At 37.2% G+C, this 23,203-nt stretch overlaps 1 protein-coding gene across 2 annotated transcripts in view; it reads right to left on the bottom strand.

Moving 5' to 3' along the window:
* The window catches only part of Gpr176 (G protein-coupled receptor 176), a 122,595-nt gene that overhangs the window by 4,134 nt on the left and 95,258 nt on the right, over positions 1 to 23,203 (bottom strand). For both annotated transcript variants that reach the window (XM_047542466.1, XM_047542467.1), the window contains exon 2: positions 2,083 to 2,335. In XM_047542466.1, the coding sequence (XP_047398422.1) occupies positions 2,083 to 2,335 (253 nt within the window). The remainder of the gene's footprint in view (positions 1 to 2,082; positions 2,336 to 23,203) is intronic.

Here is a 23,203-nt window from a genome sequence, read left to right as displayed (position 1 = left end):
GATGAGAGCACAACAGTGACCATGGATGATCAGGAAAGGATGGAACATGGTGAAATATGTTCTAGATTTCTTTCTGGGAAGGAAAGAAAGAGAAAGACATGCATAAGTGAGCCATGCTTTCAAAAATCTTTTTGTAAATACAGCTCAATTTTTCTAATCACAAGTCTATAAACATGTGATAACTCCACCCCCACACATGAATGCATGCCCACAAGTCCACTGGCTCTGTTTACATTTGCCCTCTCACTCACATGAACAAACCCAGGCCCCCACCAATTCTTATTCCATTATGTATTGGAAATGGACTACAGCACAAGCACATAAGTCTCATTATAAATAACTTTCTTAGTGTGTACATCTCTAGAAGATGATGCAGGAAGTGTGGGTGGCTTTCTGATTAATTTGCTGACTTGGTGCCATGTAACCAAAAGTTGCAGAAGAAATGAAAGGATGTCTTCCCTTTCCCTTCATGTGCACCATGCTGATGCCTAAAAAATAACTTCTGAGTAATAAAACAGGAATTTATCCATCTTATTTTCCTACTAAAAGAACTTGTTTATCTTTTTGTCTTAATGAAGTTAAAAACTGCAATAGTTTTTCTCCTGTAAAGATAATAGGGATTTCTTTTTTGTTTTCATATTTCTGTGTCTAAGATCAGGGCCTGAATAAGGTTCAGGAATTACTGCTTTGTTTCCAGGTTTAGTAACAAACTATTCAGTATAAGACATCCCCACTCTTGTTGAAACCTATGCTTAAAATTTTTCCAAATTCATATTTGCATTATTCACAATAGCCAAAAAGTGGAAACAAACCAATGTCCATCAACCGATAAATGGAAATACAAAATGAGGTCTACCTACAATGGAATGTTATTCAACCATAAAAATGAATATCAATTCATGCTATAACATGGGCGAACCTTGAAAACATGCCAAGTAAAAGAAGCTAGACATGAAAGAACACATACTATATGATTCCACTTATATGAAATGTTCAAACAAAGGCAAATATATAGAGACAGAAGATAGATTAGTGGTTGCCTAGGTCTGGGATGGGAATGGGAAATGACTTAAATGGGCACAAGTTTTCTTGGGAGGGTGCTGACAATTCTATAAATATACTAAAATGCATTTACTTGTACCTTTAAAATGGGTAAATTTTATAATATGAAAATTATATCCCAAAACCACTTAAAAAAGAAAACTTCCAGGAAAGAAGACTCAGGATACAAAACTGAAAACTTAATACTCCACCAGGTGCAATGGCACACACCTGCAGGCCCAGCTACTGGGAAGGTTAAAACAGGAAGATAGCTTGAACCCAGGAGTTGGAAGTGAGTTTAAGCAACACAACAAGACCCCATCTCAAAAGGGAAAAAAAAAAAAATTGCCAGAATGGATAGTACAAGGAGCAATGGAAAAGACATCTGTCACAGACACAAGTAGTTCAACACCACATGCATTAGACCAGCCACTAGAGTGTGAACTTGAGCCAAGGACTCTGGTTTCCAAATTATAAATGATGGCAATATCTAAGAAATAAGATTCATTTCCAAATGAATAACCTTTTAAAGATGATCAGAAGAGAAAACAACCACTATGACAGTATGAAGCCTTGGATCTAAATTATCCAGAGGAATTCTAGTGTTATCTGGCTAGGTCCAAATAGGCCATCTAATCATTTCTTAAGTAACCACTGAATCATTCTCTTGTTCTTCCAGAAATGTTTTCATCCTGCATCAAAGATCCCTAATTGCAACATTATCAATCAGATGAGCAATTTAATTCAAATTGCAGTGCAAATACTAACTCCAACCAAGACGAAGCGGCACCATGATCTAGAGTTCTGCTCTAGCATCCTCACCATATAACCCCACCCCATGTCTTTTTGTGAGGATCTTATTTTCCATGGCTGCTGCAAATCAATCCACCCTTTATGAGGTTACATTTTGGATATTCATTCTCTTTCTGTTGACCACAGCAGACTAAAAAGCAGCATATGGAACAGTGACTATTCATCATTTGTTTCATGATGCTCAGTTTTCAATACACTTTTTAAATAAAGGCTGAAGTCCCGGCTTACCTATCCAAAGCAATGGCAGGGAAGCTGAGGATAGTCACGGAGCAGAAAACTTTGTGCAAAAACTTGACGACCTTGCAGAAGAGCATGGTGTAGATCCACCAGCAACAGTGAGGACTGGTGCTGAGAACGATGTCAAAGGGCACACAGACCAGGCTGGCACAGATCCCGGAGCAGGCCAGGTTTTTAATGAACCTGTTGGTGACAGATTTGAACACGGTTGTGCGGCAAGTTGACCATAACACCATGAAGTTTCCTGGCCAGATATGCAAAAATAAAAATAAAATGAAAACAAATTAAGAATTTAAATAAAGAGGAAAAAAAAAAAAGAAAAGGAAAGAAAGAAAATACAAGTTAAAAAGAATTTTTAAAACACATTTGAGATTTGATTTCAAAGGATTTCATTTAAATGCTCACATATTATATTGTCAATTTATGTGAAATTAGATTGCACACACATAAAGACTAGGTGAAATTTTAGTGATAAGTTTTGTTGTTTAATTTTAGACAAAATGGTATTATAATGATGTTGATTTAGTATCAGTGGCATATAAACAATTAGCTGGGTATTACTTAGTCTCAGGTAGTCTACTGTTACCATGTTTGCCAATGACTTTCAACGTGCCAAACTGCAATATAAATACACTGCAGGTCATGCATGTAATTTAAAAATTTCTCATAGATACATTTTTATAAAGTAAAAAGAAGCTAGTGAAATTTTAATTCTCATTCTACATATAATCATTACTACTGATCTATTTTCCATTCTTGTTTTTGTACTGTTTTCAAAATCCTGTGTGCATTTTATTTTATACCAACAATACATCTCAATTTGAACTAGTCACATATGCTGAATGGCCACATGCAGTTAATGGTTACCATACTAGACAGTGAATTCTAGACTTTTCAACTCTAGTGACACAATCAGCCCTCTCTCTGAGCATTCTCCTCTATGGCTTCCAGAGACCTACTATCTCCTTGCTTTCCTCCTATTTTCTCACCTTTGCCAACCCCTGACTGATCTAAGTCTTCTTTTACTAGGCCCTCCTCTATTCTTTCTACAGTCCCTCCCTAGGTATATCCTGTTCCTGTGGTTTTCCATTAAAATGCTGATGACTCCCAAATTCATGTTCCAAAGAAGGTCCCTCTCCCAACTCCAGACTGCTATTTCCAACTAAGCTTCTGATTCTGTAACCTCTTTCAATCTATTATGCCACCAACCTAATATCTGCCTGCCTCATCTCATACCTTTTTCCCCTAACTTTCTGGGCACCAGCTACTCTGCCCTTTGTCTGCTCTCAAAACACATCAAGGCTTTTTCTGCCTCAGTGCCTTTGCCCAAGTTTTTTATACTGCCTAGCATGCACCTCATATGTCTGGATCCTTTCAATCCAGGTCTTAGTTTAAATGCTGCTCCCTACAATAGGCTTCTCTAACCCTCTTTTTATTTTTATTTAAAATACTGCTCCTCCTTTCATTATATTCTAATATAGTACCCTATTTTATCCTTTGCAGTTCTTATAATTATTAACTTATTTATTTGTTTTCTCTTCATTTCATGAGAACAAAAAACATGTCAATCTTGTTCACTGTTACAACCCCACACCTGGCTCAGTGTCTGGCAGAGTAGGCATCTGATAAATATTTGTTGAATAAATGAATTTGTAAAATAAGTGGACAAACAGTAACCAAATGTCCCTGTAGAAGGACAACCCCTTTTGTAGTATGTGTGTCAGTCAGTAGGGAGTCAGAATGACTAGACCAGAACCACAACAGGCATGGGAATGGGGACCCAAGTTGTGAAAGCACGCCAGCATAACTGACCCAGGACAAAAATTTCACAAATGCCACTTCCAGACACAGAGCCTACAGCTCACCCTGAATCTCCAAGGGCCCCAGTCTCCAGGTATGCAGTGCGGCCTACTTACTTTTGCCTGGGGAGAGAGCAGGACCATAAGGTCAATCAGTCACGCCCCAAGGACACCGCTACCTCCTGTGCCCATGCTCAGAGAATGACTTCTAATGAACTGAGCCGACAGCTGCACCATGCTTTGAAGGAGAGTGATGGTGCCAGGCAGGGGACAGTAGAGTTCAGGCCTGCAGACAAGGTCACGGCAAGGAGTGGCCTCATCGCCTCAGATGTAGACAGAACTTACTCTCAACTGTTTCTCTTCAAACACAATATCCTACAGCTACCCATTATCCCACAAGCAAAGTAGGAAAACCAGCCTCTGAATGTAGGTATGTAGGCCAGCTGCCTCTAGGAAAATCTCTACTAAACTTTATATTACTATGGTGACTTTATATTAGTACAGTGAGATTAAATCAGTCATGTGTATATATACGCACTTTTATTCAGTTGATTTTACTAGTACCACCTGTCACCAAGGTGATAAAATGAATAACAATGATGTCTTTGAAACTCCGTTGATTAAGGGTTTTTTTCTTTCCCCTGTCATTCCTCCACAAAAGCACAGATTAGGATCTGACTGAAGCATCTTTCCTTACTTCAGTTTTACGGACAAGACTTAAAATCAAGTAATTATCTATTAATAAAATAGTCCACTTGAAGAAATCTGTGGTGAAGGGAGTGTGCATGCAGGTTCTTCAGCTTCCGCAATTGGGGGTGTCTCCGGTACACTGTTTAAGTGAGCTATTTCCTTGTTAAAGTCAAAACGCTTGGGATTTTCTTTTTCTCTCGTAACTGTTAATAGGTTATGTTGAATAAAACATCTAAATAACAGAACAAGCAAGAAAATCCATTGCAAAGGGCAGGTTGTGGGTCATGGGTCTCTTATCTTTTGAAACCTAACTGAAATTAATTTCCATCATTATCCTCATATTCCACTTTCCCATTTACCTCTTTCCTTCCCTATCATGTCAGGCAAGCTATTTTTTTAAATCATATTTTAATGGTGCATCTGTTATAATAATAATTGGAGGTCAAAATATTCTGGCTGTGGGATAGGATGTCTGATATACCATCTTAGGAATCATACAGACAATATAATGAATATTCTATTAATATGTCCACACTTATGAATGAGGAAATTTGTTTTCTCTCTCTCTCTCTCTCTCTCTCTTTTTTTTTTTTAAAGAAAAGCAGACAGTCACGTGCAAGCACCACATTTGGTTGTGTCTGGAGTCTTGGAGGCATGACCACCCTATGTTCTCCTGCAAATGGACCTCAAGAGCTTATCTGGAGGTTCCAGCAGGGGAGCACAGCTACTCATAAGCCCTTGACTAAAGAACGGTCCTCCTCTATGCGGGAAGGTCATCCTCTTCCACTGAGCCCTCATCTTCTGGAGAGATGCACATGGAGCAAGTTAGGAAGGGGACACCCTCCTAGTCACCAGATCAGTCAAATCAACTCTGGCGATCAGAGCAGTGACAGGTCAAAGTCAGATAATCCTCACACCCAGAAAACCTGTTTTCAATGGAAAAGCCTGAGAGTGCTATCGTTACATTTAATCTCCATCTATGTAGACTCTAGACAGCACCTAGACCTAACCTCTTTTGTTATTAAGAATCTGACGCTGGAGAGTGAATGTGGGCAGAGAGTCACTCAAGGTGCCAAAAGATGTGCAGAAAACCTAAAGAAGGATAAGGCCACAGTGTGTACCAAATAATAAGAAGCAGAAGTCATCAGGACAGTGAAGATACTTAGCAAAAAATTTAAGAGGGAAAAAATATAATACAGTTAGTTTAGTGATAAATTTTTAGTATAATTTTTGATAGCAGTATAAAAGTGAATTCTGTAGATAATGATATGGGTGTGTTTATGGGAAGAAAGCTCAGAATTTTCAGGCTCTGGTTTGTTTTTAGTACCCTGCATGGGGTCCACAAGGGGCATTGCTGGCCAGTACCTGAGTCGTAACAATTTATGTCTGGAGCAGCTGGGCAAAGCATGTTTCCTCCGTGTTGCAGAATAAATCCCTGCTCCCTGATGTCCAAAAAAAAAAAAAATCTGACACTAAGGAACACTATGTTCTTTCCATCTTCTAAACCACCATTCTCTTGCATTTAAAACTGACTCATTTTGCTCTAAGAACCTGAATTGGATCAAAATACCAGGAGAGAAGTGCCCACAACCAATTTCTGATTGGCCGTGCACATGACTGACTACAACTGACTGATAATGAAGAACTACCAAGTCAATTTTTTTTCCCCAGCTAAATTTTGCCAAAATTTGGACTGTAGCTGTCCATTTTAACTGGTCTATTGGTTTTACATCTTTGAGAGCAAAAATCTTGGTGTGTTAGAGACTAAAAAAAATGAAAGAAATATTTCAAAAGAGCCTTAGGAAATAGTGTGTCTTTGAAAATCCTCCTGGGAAAATAGGTACATTACCCTTTTTTAACTACTATCTTCCCCAGAGACTTAAAGCAGTAAAAAAGATACATGGTCATGCTTTTATAGATACATAGCAGATCACCCAGAACATTCTGAAAACTAAAACTTGTGAAAAAAAGCAAACGCTCAGAGGAATCAATATTTTATTATAAGGAAAAGTCAAAAATAGCCTGTAAGTGATAATAGTATAAAACACTGGAAAAGAAAAAAGAAAAGGAAACAGATTGTGCCAAGAAAGAGATACAAGGGAACAAAGGTTAGAACTTCAAAGGAATTTTCACCCTCAGCAAGCTCCATGTGATGCAAGAGGAGCATTTAAGCAAGTTAAGTAATACTAGCTCTGTAATAGGAGAAACAACAGACAACCACTTTGAGCCAAATGGATTTCTAAATGTCTTCTTGGCTTCTATGTTCAGTCACAAAGGTGGCCAAAAGCAAAGTGTCTAGGGTTAAAAGAATTATGTGATGGGGGAATAAGAAAATCCTTTTAATCAATCTGCCAGGTAACAGGAGTGACTCCAGCCTGTCTACATCTTCATGTTTCAAGCACCCTTCTTTACAGACGGTCCCTGCTTTTTTAACTGATCTGACAGTCTGTTTTAAGGAGTATACACTTAATGTAAATTGTTATGGTTGGATTAACATCTTCCATCTTGTTAGTTGTCTCCTATTTGTCTCATCTGTTCTTTATTCCTATTTTCTTCTTTACCTTCCTGATTTTGAATTTTTTTCATAACTCCATCTTATCTGCATTATTACTTTTGTTCCTCTGTGTATAACACATCCTTTTTTCTCACTATATTCAAGATTATCTCTTTATCTTTCATTTCTGGAAGTTTGAATATGATATGTGTGTGTACATTCTGTCCAGGATATTATGATTTTCTTGAATTATGATTTATGTCTTTATTATTTTTGGAAAATTCCTGGCCAACCAATATCTCTTCAAGTGTTTCTTCTGCCCCTGTTTTTTCTCTCTTCTTCCAGATTCTGATTACATGTAATATGCATGATATGTAGAACAATGCCTCTCACCAACAGTCATATCCATGTCTAACCCCCAGAAGTTGTGGATGAATATGTCAGGCTACATGACAGAGAAGACTTTAGATGCCTAATCAAGGATTTCAGCTGACTGTAAGATGGAGAAATTATCCTGGATTATCATAATTATTTTAAATTCTCTGATAGTTTCAATATCTGTGTCAGATAAGAGACTGGGGGAAGCTTTGTCTTTTGACAGTTAGAGTGTGTGTATATGTGTGTATGTGTGAGAAATAATTTTAGGTTAAAAGTCAGATATATGTGTACACACACACACACACACACAAATATATTTTTCTGTCCTGGGCTAGGGATCAAACCCAAACTTCATACATGCTAGATTGAACTATACCCCCCAACCCAAAAGCCAGATATCATCTTCAGGAAAGTAGAGACTGGTAAATAATATTTACAATACACATGGTCACACACACATGCATACATACACACATACTCACACAGCACTACTTAGGTTAGAATCCAGACTCCAGAACCCTAGCCACATGTAGTAACTCTCATTTACTTGTCCTAGTAAATATACAGATGACTTCCCATTAGGTGAGGAAAAGAACACCAATGATAATTTTTTAATGAGGGAGAAGCAGAGGGTAAAGGGAAAAAGAAGGACAGGACACTGAGAAATACAAATACCTCTTTATACTATGCCACAGAGCTATGGCTCTGTGACCATTCAGATCACTGGAAACTTTTAAAATGCAGATCCCAGACCTTGGTTCTGCTGACTTAGAAGCCTGGAGGGCCCGGGCATCTTTATTTTCATGTGCTCAGCAGGAACTTCTGACAGTCACTAGAGTGAACTAGCACACTCAGGGCAGCCTGTGCTGAGCATCTCACGTGGACCACACTCACTCATTTTCTCAGACATAAAGAGGATCTCCTTCTGATATTAAAGACAAAGAATCACACACATCACAGTGAGCTCTAATAATGAGTCTTCACAGAGTCCCCAGGAAGTCATCTGGTCAAGGATGAGTGTGAAGCTACTCAGTTCCATGTGGCCAGCAGTCAAACCGCCAGTCACAGAGGAGACTTTTCCCTCCGGAGGAGAAACACAAGAAGGATCACATCCTCTGACCAAATTTTTAATTATCAAGTCTCATTGATTCTTAGCAATCTCCCCCAGCTGATCACTCTCAATGGCCAAACAAAAAGAATGGAAAGATTTTAACTAGCTTTAATCCAGTTATTTTTATTTTTCAAAATGAGCTGATACAGTTGTCACAAAGTAGTTTGTTTCAGAAAGAAGGAAGACTGACAATATAGTTGTTACTACAAGCTGCACAGGGAATGAGAAAGTAGGATGGAACAAAAAAGAATGCAACCTAAGAGTCTTCCTCTCCAGGCTGTCTTTTCCATCACAGTGTAAAGTGGACTGAACTGTGGTCATCAACTGCTCTAATATGTGGAGTTTTAAAAAGAACTTCTCAGCACCACTTTTGTTTTAGGTTTCTTTTTGTGCTTCCCAAGTGAAATATCTTATTTTTTATGATTATTAAGCTAGAATATAGTTAACTTTAATAGTTCAGACAATAGATAAAAATACAAAAGAAAAAGTGAGAATTACCCAGTAATGGCAAACTATAAACTTTAAGTATTTATCCCTCCAGACTTCTTTTTATATATACAGATTTTTGTATGTGCCAGTGAGGCCAAACAATGGACACTGCTTTATTTTTATTTTTATTTTTATCTTTTTGGTACTGGGGATTGAACCCAGAGGTGCTTTACCACTGAGCCACATCTCCAGCCCTTTTCACTTTTTTTTTTTTTTTTTTTCCGACAGGATCTTTCTAAATTGTTTAGGGCCTTGCTAAATTGCTGAGGCTGGCCTTGAAGTTGCGATCCTCCTATTTCAGCCTCCAGAGCCAGATGCACAGTGCTTTTTAAACTAGATCTTTTCACCATATCAACTATATTTATGTGTCAATAAATAAAAGCAGACCCATAGCACCACTGTAACAGTTACATAAAAGCAGTAGTGCTTTTATGATCATATACTAATTACTTTGATCTACTGAATTATTGGTGGGTTTGTTTAAGCTGTTTCCAATATTCCATTATTATACAATGCAGAACTGAACTGAATATTTACTGAGGAGAAATTCCCAGTGGACATTTCTGTGTCCAATGTCTTGCATATTATTAAACATATATTACCAAATGACCCTCCACAAAGAGTATAAGAAAAGTTGCTTTCCCTGTTTGCTTACTAAGTGTTCTCCAGTCTCACCAAAAGTTTAGCAGTTTTGCACACTTCTTGATTCTAGGATTTATAGTTTTCTTTGTGTCTAAAATTTCCATCCATTGCCTCTTTTAATTTTGCCTTACTCGTTTTCTCTTTATTCTCTTCTCTGATCTCTTAGAGACATTAGAAAGCTCATTCTACTAGTTATATTGCATTCGTGTTTTCCATCAGTTTATCCCTTTCTGCAAACTGGGTGATATTTCTCAGCTCTACAAACTATGAGTTCATAATTGAACATTAAAGACCTTTGAGGAAAAACCATAAGGGAGAGCCAGCAGACCCCCAAAATAGCAAAATTAATACTTCTAGAACTAGATAGAATAACCTGAAAGAAACCAGATATTTTTTAAATTACTGAATTATAGAAAGAATAAAAACCATACTAAGATAACTGGACATAAAGAATAAAGAATGGGCAGTTCAAAGTAGATCGAATCCAATTCTTTTAAAAGTATGGTTTGATTACTTCCAGGTGAATTGATCAATGTAAAGGAAAGTAGAATGAGAGACACAGTAGGACTTACTGCCCTCGGGTTCCAAATGGAGCATTTGGGTCTGCCAAGGAAGAACCACCCAGGATTGCCTCATGGAGGTCCCTTAGGTGATGCTGTTCTAGCAGAAACACAGCAGATTGTTTCATGGAGTTAGAAGGGGTGCCTGGGACCATAACATTTGGACAGTTGTAGAAATCTCAGAGCTCTTTCCTCAGGCCTGTGAGACACACAACTTGTCTCCCTCTTCCTCTCTGTCATCTAGATTCAGTGACTTCACTTCAGCCTTTTATCGCCAGCAGGGAGGGCCTGAACCACCACAGGGTCTGTTCATTTCATAGTACTTTCAGTCTTGACTTGAAGCATATGCTAGAGATCTCAGAACAAGGTTGCTATTTCTCCAGATGGAGTACTGCTCCTAAAATCCATCAAGTTGCTATAAGACATTCAAAAAGCCCCACAGAAATCTTGTAGCAACATACAAACATGATAGATCTTAATATAGAGGAGAGCAAATTAAAAACCACAAAGAGTCAAGAAAATTGAAAAAGAAATCAATGACTTTGGCATTGGTTCATAAGAAAAAGCAAAAATCTCAAAGTAATGATGATTGCCTGATAGTACTTTAAATTCAATTAGCTAAACAGCTTGAAACCACCAAGAGATTATTTATATCATTATTTAAAATATTTTAATGCTATCTGGCCAAGGATGTATTTCAAATAATAAAACAATGGTTATAATTATACTTGATTATTTTTTTAAAAGGCAAATCTTTAAAAACATTAATCATACCCCAACCATCTTCCCAAAGGTAGCCACTAAGGTCCTTGTGTGTTTAAGTTTACAAGATAAGCAATTAAGAAATTTTATCAAGATGGAAAAAAGAAACCCTATTCAATGTTTTTACCACCATCATGAGAAAGCAAAAGCATCCCCAAGGACATTGCTCCATTTTATGCAGGTATGATATGGATGTGGTTTCATTGTGAAACTAATTTTCAATAAGAATTATTTTTTTGTTTGTAAATAAGTACATAAACAGGGCTGGGGAGATAGCCCAGTCAGTAGAGTGCTTGCCTTGCAAGCACAAGGCCCTGGGTTCCATCCCCAGCACCACAAAAAAAAAGTACATAAACAAATGAATAAATAGTTCCAGAAAATGAAAAAGTATGATATTAGTGATTAAATTCATTTTGAACAAGCGTAGAGTTTGAAGAAGATTAGAGGTACAAAAGTAACTTGATTGATTTCACCAAAAATATTAAGAAAAAAATAAAACCAAACTTCTCAACATCATGTAATACCTTTTATTAATATATGACCCCCCATACTTACTACCCAGAGTTGCAGCATTACAAGGGAAAATAATGATCCTGAAAATCTGTCTTGGTCTTTTTGTGCACTATACTGGAATACCACAGACTGGGTAATTTATGAAGGAGAAATAATTTATAAAAACCAAACATTTATTTCTCAGTGCTAGAGTATAAAGTTCAAGATAAAAGTGTTGGTTGGGTTCAGTTGTCTGGTGAGAGCTGATCCCTACTTCCAAGATGGCGGCTTGCTGCGCATCTTCCACAGGAGAGGAACTCTGGGTCCTCACATACTGGAAAGTGGAAGGACAAGTGAACCAAATACTTCACAATCCTTTTTCCTAAGGGCCTAATACCATTCACAAGGGAGGATCCCTAGTGGTCTAATCATCTCTTAAAGGCCCCACTTCCTAATACCATCACATGAGTCATTAAGTTTTAACACCTGAATTTTGGAGAGGACACACTCAAACCATAGCAAAATCTGAGTCAATTTCATATTTTTCTTCGAACTCTTAAATTCACACCCAAGCAAAACCCTCAAAGGGCGCTCCCTTTCATAAGAAAGAGTGATGGGACCACACTGAACAAAGGGGAGGGTGAGGAAAGATAAGACAGAAATAAAGAACTCCTCAGTGTAGAGAAGGGTAGAGGGCTCAGAAAAGGGCACTGTTCCGCTGCATGTACCTGGGAGCAGAGGTGGTACCAACATTGAAGAACTGAGTTTCAAAATTCAAACTTCCAAAGGAAAGCTTAAAGAGTTCTAAAATGAACTGTCTTATTCTGAATTTTAAAAAACATTTCTCTCTTGGGCTGGGGCTGTAGCTCAGTGGTAGAGCACTAGCCTAGCATGTGTGAGTCACTGGGTTCGATCCTCAGCACCACATAAAAATAAATAAATAAAATAAAGGTATTATGTCTATCTAAGACAAAAATATTAAAAACAAAAACAAAAACATTTCTCTCTTTAACATATGCAGATAAATTTCCCAGCTACTCACAGAGCCAGCACTGGCCAGGTGGTAAGTAATTTTTTTTTTCTGTTCGTAGCAGAAGAATCACAGAATCATGGCCATCAACAAAAATATGAAGAAAAATCAGCCTGTAGCCAGAGGGCTGTGCCTGTGGTTTTCAGTACAATTTTCTCTTCTTCTCTGTCTAAAAATCTGGACCTTTTCCTCACTAATGAAGTGTCAATTTGCTATAACTTGTGTTTAAACTATCTTGTATTTGCCCAACTCTGTTTAAGCCCATCACTATTATCATAAGAACATTATGTTATTTTAGCTACAATTAATTTGATTCCAAAGTCTTTCCTTAAATGATACAGGAAGCTCAAATTAAGTAGGAATTGAATTAACAAGAGATAGCTAGGTTGTAAGTTTATTAAAATTCATGGTGAATTTTAAATAACTGCTTTGAGTGAAAAGCATCTTATGAGATATGTATCTCTAATCTAACCTTGGATAGTTTCTCCTCAGAATATTAGTTCCCAATGAATAATTCCAAAAAAATATTAACAGGATTCATTTCTATAAAACATAAGAACATGTAAAGAGACTCCAAAAGCAGTGTTGTCTGCTCAGTTCCTATGAATCCATAAGAAATGTACAACAAAAGCACATGTTTTAGCCACAGCAGAATCAAAAAGGTAAGTAAGGCAAACTGTATGGTGTGATCAAGACAAAAAGATCCAAGTGACCATAGTCAAGCCAGTCCCATCTCTAAAACTCTCCCATGGAAGTCACAAAGACTGTGAAATCAGTCCCTCAAGATACAAAAGATGCACAAGGCAAGAAGAAAGACATAGTGGAGTCTGAAGCTGATTACTCTTCTCCATTCTTCAATGGCCTAAATTTTTTCCATAAAAATCAATTAGAAAATTTTCATTGCTTCACAAAATACCTTCCTCTCTGATTTCTCATACTAAGACTTAACCTCCTGAAAGGCATATCATTCCAAGGTGGCAAGAACCTCGGGATCATTGGCCCCACCTACCTGTGACAACATTGACAACCTCTAATAACCACAGATTCCATTTCCCCCTCATTAAGTGCTGTGGCATGAATATGGTTTGTCCCCACAAGAAACCATGTTGAGGTAAGGATTGATCCCCCGTGTAATAGTGTTGAGAGGTGCTGGGTCATTAAGGGGGATTAATGCTTTTCTTCTGGGAGAGTTCTTGCTCAGGAGACTGGATTGGTTTCTTTAGCTGTGTTCTTATGAAGTGAGGCTGGCCCCACTCCACTCTCTTGCACGCCTCCTTCTCTTCCAACACATCTACTTCCCCTTGCACTTCCTGCTGAGTTGAAGCCTTGCAAGTCCCTCACCAGAAACCAAGCTGATGCCCTTGAATTTCCAGCCCCTACACCTGTGAGCTAAATAAATCTTAAAGTAACAGAAAACCGATTAAGACACTAGGTGTATGGAGAAAGCTTCCAGAGATAAGAAGTCTAACTTTCACCATCATTAGGAGAAATCCAAACAAGTCATGCTTGATTAAGTGGAGGTGAAATAGCTCATTATCCTAAATATCTACTACACAGGTCATCTCACTGAAAGGTCCTTTCTGATGTTAAAGTACTCCTACAATCTCTGAAGGCAGGTCCATATTTCTGCACCATTCATATCACATTAGCCTAGCGAGGTTATTTCTTCCCTGACATATTGTAAGACTAAGATTATGAAGCCTGAAAAGAAATGTATCTGAAAATTCTGTCAAACCTCATTAGCATCATGCAGTTTTTTAATCTAGGATTTGCTTCATAAAGACTAAATTAATTAATTAAAACTTGAAATTTAATATGACTTTATCAGAATTATTTTCTGTGTACTCAGTTTGGTAGGTACACCTATCGATGGCGACTGCCTTCAATCAACAAGCAGAATGTTTACTATCTCCCCATTGCCAACGCAGTGTCAGAACAGCTTGAGAGAGACAAATTCAACAATGATACATCAAGCTATACTATAATTAGCGTAGTGAATGTACATGGAACATTTATACACCCCATTCTCCTACACCCTCTGTTCTAGTAACTATAATTATGCAGTCTGAAAGGGAAATTATGCTGGAGATATGTGCAAGGACCTCAAGGGTAAGATAATTAAAGGACTAAGAAAGGAAAGTGAGCCCAATCATGTTTCATTCCACTGGGACCCAGCAAGGCTGATGTGTGCTAGAGGAATAAGATTTTGGAAATGGGCACGTCTTGCTCCTTACGTTCTAGCAATGACATTAATTAAAAGTTGAAAATTCCTTCCCTTTTTCTATGAGTTTGGGAAGGAGGCAGGAGGAAAGGGAAAGGCTGGAGGGTGAGGAGCTAGGAATGGCATTGCAATTCTAACAGTTCCAGCCACACTTCACTCATTGCTGGGAAGGTTACATTTCCCTTAAAGCAGACCTCTCCTGTGTCCTTTGCCAGGTTCTCCTGTCCCCACAAGGAAGGAGAAGGTCAGAAGTAGAGGGCTATTTGTAGAATGAGGAGCTGGGAGAGCCAGAACAGCAGATGGAGCAAAAGCTGGAGGTAGTGAGATCCAGGACAGGGATAGAGACAGATGGGCCAAGGCAGGGAAAACTCCAGAAGGAAGTGATGGATCTGAAGGTCAGAGCAAGGTCAAGGGCACTAAAAATATGCACTACAAAACTCAGCCCAGGAAGGCTCACCAACAGAATAAGAGAATGGAAAAAGTGCTCACACAGAATACTAAGAGTCAAGAACTATGTAGAAAAAGCAGAGGGGGCAAGATAACCAAAAGAATGTGCTGGCACATTGGTAACATGGAAGAAACTTGATAATTAAGACACTTAAGTTTACACCCAGGACTTGGATTTGGCGCCTCTTGATGCAAGAACTAAACTAACATGATGTATTTAAAAGCCTTGCAAACATACGTGGTCTTAGAAGCTCTTGTCCATAATGAAGTGCAGGTGGATGGGCAGAAATGAGACCTGATGAAAAGCAAATCCTAACACTTCTTTCTCCCTTTTCCTTTCCTGCCTTCATTCAAGAAATAATGGAATGGAAAGAGAGAAAGAAAAAAGGGCAAAAACTGAGAGCAAAACAATAGAAAGAATTATGTCAGTTCCATTTATCTCCCAGGGTAAGCATTTCTCAGTGACTATTTAAGGAAACTGAGATTTCCTGTGTCTGACTCTTCATTACTCACATTGTTGAGAACTGGACAAAAGATTTCCTGCTTTGTATGATTTTCCAAGAATCCAGGACTCATGATGATGGTGACACAGATAAACAGAATTCACCTAATGTTTTAGTACTTCATGAATAATTGGCTTCCAACTCCTGTATTTTCTCTATAATATTAGTGTATTTGAATAATGCTGAGTTATTTATCATGTAATTTTCCTGCTGGTCCAAAATAAAATCAGCATGAAATTCTATCAGCCTGTTTAAAGCACTGAAATAAATGATGAGATATGACCTCTTATTTTCCCATTATAAAACAAAAGACAGAGAGAATTTTTTTCTATCCTGTGAGATATTGATTTCTAATTTGTGGGTTTGTAAAATACTGGCTTTCAGAGTATAATCAATGTCACCATTTTAATGTGGATGAAGCAAATAAAATAAAATATAAAATCTCTTCACTTCCATTAAACCACAGTTCCTGTTAGTTTGTCCTTGAAATTATTCTTATAAAGATTTAAGTATGCAAATACCATGGATGAAGGTAGGTCATTGGATAATTATTATTAGCCAACAGATTTTGTTATTAGTCCAAGTAAGGAAATAAAAGTGAGCACATCTTCAAAGATCATGATATGCTACAACTTTTAAAAATTTTTTTTCAATACAGAACTCTCTAAAATTCTTTCATAGAAATAATAAGGATAATTATGACACCAGAAAGATTTTATAGATTCCTATGGATGGAAGAAATCTGGAAGAGTCATCTATACTTTCCTTGATAAGACTAGGCAAGTCTTATGCAGAGAAAAGGTAGTTTTACTAATTGTTAAGACTTCTGGAAAAAATATACTAAATATAAAAATATACTAATATACTTCACAGTAATCTGCCTCTAAGATGGTCAACGATCCCCACTTCTTGGCTTTCGTGTCCCTGTGGGGAACTCTCCCACAAAGAATAGGGCCAATTTATGTATTTAGGACATGACAGAAATGACTCTGAGATTTCCAAGGCCAATTCACAGAAAGCACACCACTTCTGTTTTAATCTCTTTGAATCACTTGCTCTGGGAAAAGTCAGTTGTTACATTTTGAGGAAACCCAAGAAGGCCTATGAAGAGGCCTGTGCAGTGAGGAACTGAGGCCTCCCGCCAATGGCCAGGTGAGTGAGCCAAACTGGAAGTGAATCCTCTAGCTCCACTCAAGTCTTCTTCATGTGCCTGCATCTCTGGCCAACACCTTGACTGCAACTTGTGAAAGACCTTAAGCCAGAGACACTCAGCCATGCCGTCCCCAAATTCCTGATCCATAGAAACTCTGAGAATATAAAATGTTTGCTGCTTTAAGTTGCTATGTGGTAAGATTTGCCTCTTAGATGAATTGCATAGATTCTGTCTTACTTCTCTCATCTACAGAATTAGAATAAGAAATTCATCTTGCATTAACTGAAATGATGTATAAAATTCCAAACACTCTCTGCCCCATGGTAAGGGTTAGATAACTGTAACATTACAGAAGTATCATTATTCGTGAATTTTCTTTTATTGATGTTTGTGCAAGTACACATAAGTGAGATTTGTTTCTCAAAGTCATGAAAAGCATCATAGTACTCACTGAGCAACCACAAGAGAATGCTTCTTCAGAGGGTTAAGATTTTACTTACCCTTCCTTTAAGAAAGAGAAAAACAAAAGTCCTTTAAACTTTTCTCCTGCATGCAGCTCCATTAACTTTTGAGAGTAAATCTCCTTTTTGCTCTTTCTTAGGTATATAATAAACACCAAAAACTCAAACAACTAATAGTCCTTAAGGTAAGTTTATCAGCTTGACTCCTTTCCATCAGCAATAAAATTAATGAAATCAGAAAATGTAGCTATTCAACTGGAAAAATGTGATTTGCCCTGATAAATGGTGGTTTGGAAAAGTACAAAAACCATAGTCTAGGCATATCAATCACCTATACCAGGGATTGGACTTAGCAGTGAGGGTCTGGCAGTAGCAGTATCTACCTTTACTTTATGAGATGACCTGAACCAGATCAGTAAAGGCCTTGGCTCTGTTCCCAGCTAAACATTGGGAACACACGGAGAGTGTACTCTTTTGATTTTCTCATACTACTTTGATCACTTCTCAGTATCTTCTGCTGATTTCTTTCCCTTTATCAGGGCTTGGTCTTGGCCATTATGCTATCCTCTCTCCCACACAATTTCAGGTGAAATTTTAATGGCTCCCATGTATATGGCCCACTCATCTCTTATCTGAGCCATAGACTCAGATATCCACATAGCAACAAGACAGCTCACATGACAACTCCACTTTGGACCCTCTCGAGCATCTCAAACTCAAGATGTCCTAAACTAAACCTCTGATCTCCCAAATCTCCACCTCCAGTATTGTCCATCTCAGAAAGTGGCACCTCCAACACCTGATTGTTCATGTTACAAACTCAGTAATCATCCTTGATGCCTTCTTATCTTTCACATCTACATTCAATCCAATATTTAATCCTGTCAATTGGACCCACAAAATACACTTATAATGTATCTGCTTCTCTTGGTCACCAATACCAACACTCCAGCCTGTTCTCCTTCACCTCAATTGTTGCAAAGGCCTCCTGGCTTGTCTCCATAATCACCACTTCCCTCCTACCCAACTGTCTCCACACAGTCAACTGACCTTTTGAAAAGCAACCAGGAACAACACTCCCCTGCTTAAAAATTCCATTGTGTTCCTATTATGTATAATAATAAAATCCGTAAGTCTAGCTTTCTAGATCACTGGACTTTGAGAGAATTAGAAAAGCTGCCCTTTCATTGCCATCTCTTAACTGAAATAGACCAAAAGTTTATGACTTTATGTGAATGGTACCCCGTGGAGTAATGCCATGGACAAGAGGGTGTGGGAGCCTCTGGGCCTTCTCTTGAGTCCCCAAAACTTCAAAGCTCTGCTCTGCATTCTTTCCCAGAAGTAGCTCTGCTTTTTCACAATAAAAACAATTCTAGTTTCTTTCTGAAGGTTTTTTTTTTTTTAGAACTAATACATGTTCACTGTTATAAATTCAAATAGTATAGGAAGAAAGAAAAAAATCAACTAAAATCCCACCACTTAAGATAAGCATGATAAATATTCTGGTGGTGTCTTTTCACACTTCTCGTTATACATGAAGATGAATATAAAAAATAATTTTATGTAAATGACATTTTTTGCATGAACTATTCTTTGTAGACATCATACTCTCAAATAACTATTATGAACACACCTTTCTGTAGTCTCTTTTTAAATAATCATATATAAACATATAATGTATTTATACATATACATATATAGGGCTATTATCATTGTTTATTTTATAAAAATAGAATTTAATTTTACATATTTGCAATACATCAGGGGGAAATCTCCCTATTCTGTGTTGTAAATAGAGAACAATTTATCCTAAAAATGTACATTTGCTTTGTTCACTATTTTTTTACTGTTTAAACAATACTATAATAAATATCACATATATATATATAATTTTCATTCCCATTAAAAATCCTTATAGGGAGTTTTTCAGAAAAAAAATTCTGCCTACAACAGATGCTATCATTTCGAATCAGTTTTTGCTGATGGATGAGAAGTTATACCAAGACCCAAGAGGAGGAGTAGTCCCTGTGCCGAGTACCCCATACTACATAGACAAGTCACCATTCATAGGGCATATACTTTTCCTAATGAATTACTGTAATTTTTGGTTACTCATGGAAAGTAATCTATCTAGTTTGTGGTTGGACTGTTCATCAAAAGTTCAGCAACAACATCAATAAGACATAACAATGGAAAATATGTGTGTTCCAAACAATGGAGCATCTATGTACAACAAACAAACCCTTCTCAATTTTAAGAATCAAATATACCACAACATAATAATACTGGGTGACTTTCACACACCTCTCTCACCACTGGATAGGTCTTCCAAACAAAAACTAAACAAAGAAACTATAGAACTAAATAATACAATCAATGATTTAGACTTAACAGACATATGTAGAGTATTTCATCCATCATTGAGTGAATATACTTTCTTATCAGCAACACACAGACCCTTCTCTAAAATAGAACATATGTTATGCCACAAAGCAACTCTCAGCAAATAAAAAATAAATAGAAATACTACCCTGCATTCTATCAGCTCATAACAGAATGAAACTAGAAATCAATGATAAAATAAAAAATAGAAGCTACTCCAACACCTGGAAATGAAATAGCATGCTATTGAATGATGAATGGATAGCAGAAGATATCAGGGAGGAAATAAAAAAAATACTTAGAGGTAAATGAGGACACTGATACAACACATCAAAATCTCTGGGACACTATGAAGGCAATGCTAAGAGGAAAGTTCATTGCATTGAGTTCATACATTAAAAGAATAAAAAGTCAACAAATAAATGACCTAACATTACATCTCAAAGTCCTAGAAAAAGAAGAACAAATCAACACCAAAAGCAGCAGAAGACAGGAAATAATTAAAATCAGAGCTGAAATCAATGCAATTGAAACAAAAGAAACAATTCCAAAAAATTGACAAAACGAAAAGTTGGTTCTTTGAAAAAATAAATAAAATTGATAAACCCTTAGCTACACTAATGAAAAGAGAGAGCAAACTCAAATTACTAAACTTTGTGATGTAAAAGGAAATATCATGACAGACACTACTGAAATACAGAAGATAATTAGAAAATATTTTGAAAATTTACGCTCAAATAAAATAGAAAATCTCGAAGACATAGACAAATTTCTAGAGACATATGATGTACCCAAAGTGAACCAGGAAGACATACACAATTTAAGTAGATCAATTTCAAGTCATGAAATAGAAGACAAAAGCCTATCAACCAAGAAAAGCCCAGGACCCGATGGAATCTCAGCCAAGTTCTATAGGACCTTCAAAGAAGAATTAACACCAATACTCCTCCAATTACTCCATGAAATAGAAAAAGAGGGAACCCTTCCAAACTCATTCTATGAGGCTAGTATCACTCTGATACCAAAATCAGACAAAGACACATCAAGGAAAGAAAACTTCAGACCAAAATCCCTGACGAACATAGATGCAAAAATTCTTAACAAAATTCTGGCAAATCGCATACAAAAACATATTAAAAATGCATTGGATTTATGAGCATTGATCTTGTAACCTGCTACTTTACTGAATTCACTTATGAGTTCTAAAAGTTTTCTGGTGGAATTTCCAGGTTCTTCTAAATATATAATCATGTCATCAGCGAACAGGGATAGTTTGAGTTCTTCTTTTCCTATTCGTATCCCTTTAATTTCTTTGGTTTGTCTGATTGCTCTGGCTAGAGTCTCAAGGACGATGTTGAATAGAAGCGGTGAAAGAGGGCATCCCTGCCTTGTTCCAGTTTTTAGGGGGAACGCTTTCAGTTTTTCACCATTTAGAATGATATTAGCCATGGGCTTAGCGTAGATTGCCTTTATAATGTTTAGGAATGTTCCCACTACCCCAATTTTTTCTAGTGTTTTGAGCATGAAGGGATGTTGTATTTTATCGAATGCTTTTTCTGCATCTATTGAAATAATCATGTGATTCTTAACTTTAAGTCTGTTGATATGGTGAATGACATTTATTGATTTCCAAATGTTGAACCAACCTTGCATCCCTGGGATAAAACCCACTTGATTGTGGTGCACTATCTTTTTAATATATATTTGTATGCGATTTGCTAAAATTTCGTTGAGAATTTTTGCATCGATGTTCATTAAGGATATTGGTCTGAAATTTTCTTTCCTCGATGTGTCTCTGTCTGCTTTAGGTATCAGGGTGATATTGGCTTCATAGAACGAGTTTGGTAGGGTTCCCTCCTCTTCTATTTCATGGAATAGTTTGAGGAGTATTGGAATGAGCTCTTCTTTAAAGGTTTTGTAGAACTCGCTGAGAACCCATCTGGTCCTGGACTTTTCTTTGTTGGTAGGCTTTTGATGACCTCTTCTATTTCATTGCTTGAAATTGGTTTATTTAAGATGAATCTTCAGAAAGAGAAATTAGGAAAACTACCCCATTCACAATATCATCGAAAAAAATAAAATACTTGGGAATCAATCTCACAAAAGAGGTGAAAGACCTCTACAATGAGAACTACAGAACACTAAAGAAAGAAATTCAAGAAAACCTTAGAAGATGGAAAGATCTCCCATGTTCCTGGATAGGCAGAATTAATATCGTCAAAATGGCTATACTACCTAAAGTGCTATACAGATTCAATGCAATTCCAATTAAAATCCCAATGATGTACCTTGCAGAAATAGAGCAAGCAATTATGAAATTCATCTGGAAGAATAAAAAACCTAGAATAGCTAAAGCAATCCTCAGTAGCAAGAGCGAAGCAGGGGGTATTGCAATACCAGATCTTCAACTCTACTACAAAGTAATAGTAACAAAAACGGCATGGTATTGGTACCAAAATAGACAGGTAGATCAATGGTACAGAATAGAGGACATGGACACAAACCCAAATAAATACAATTTTCTCATACTAGACAAAGGTTCCAATAATATGCAATGGAGAAAAGATAGCCTCTTCAACAAATGGTGCTGGGAAAACTGGAAAACCATATGCAATAGAATGAAATTAAACCCCTATCTCTCACCCTACACAAAACTCAACTCAAAATGGATCAAGGACCTCGGAATCAGACCAGAGACCCTGCATCTTATAGAAGAAAAAGTAGGTCCAAATCTTCAACTTGTTGGCTTAGGATCAGACTTCCTTAACAGGACACCCATAGCACAAGAAATAAAAGCAAGAATCAACAACTGGGATAGATTCAAACTTAAAAGCTTTCTCTCAGCAAAGGAAACTATCAGAAATGTGAAGAGAGAGCCTACAGAGTGGGAGAATATCTTTGCCAACCATACCTCAGATAGAGCGCTAATTTCCAGAATCTATAAAGAACTCAAAAAACTCTACACGAAGAATACAAATAATCCAATCAACAAATGGGCTAAGGAAATGAACAGACACTTCACAGAAGAAGATGTACAAGCAATCAACAGATATATGAAAAAATGTTTAACATCCCTAGTAATAAGGGAAATGCAAATCAAAACTACCCTAAGATTTCATCTCACCCCAATTAGAATGGCGATTATCAAGAATACAAGCAACAATAGGTGTTGGCGAGGATGTGGTGAAAAAGGAACACTCATACATTGCTGGTGGGGTTGCAAATTAGTGCAGCCACTCTGGAAAGCAGTATGGAGATTCCTCAGAAAGCTTGGAATGGAAACACCATTTGACCCAGCTATCCCACTCCTTGGCCTATACCCAAAGGACTTAAAATCAGCATACTACAGAGATACAGCCACATCAATGTTCATTGCTGCTCAATTCACCATAGCCAGATTGTGGAACCAACCTAGATGCCCTTCAGTTGATGAATGGATAAAGAAACTGTGGCATATTTATACAATGGAATATTACTCCGCAATGAAGAATGATAAAA

The sequence above is a fragment of the Sciurus carolinensis genome, chromosome 2 (genome assembly GCF_902686445.1).
Source record: "Sciurus carolinensis chromosome 2, mSciCar1.2, whole genome shotgun sequence".
Lineage (NCBI taxonomy): Eukaryota > Metazoa > Chordata > Mammalia > Rodentia > Sciuridae > Sciurus > Sciurus carolinensis.
Note: the sequence above shows the minus strand (reverse complement) of the source record. Positions and strands in the feature narration are given on the sequence as shown.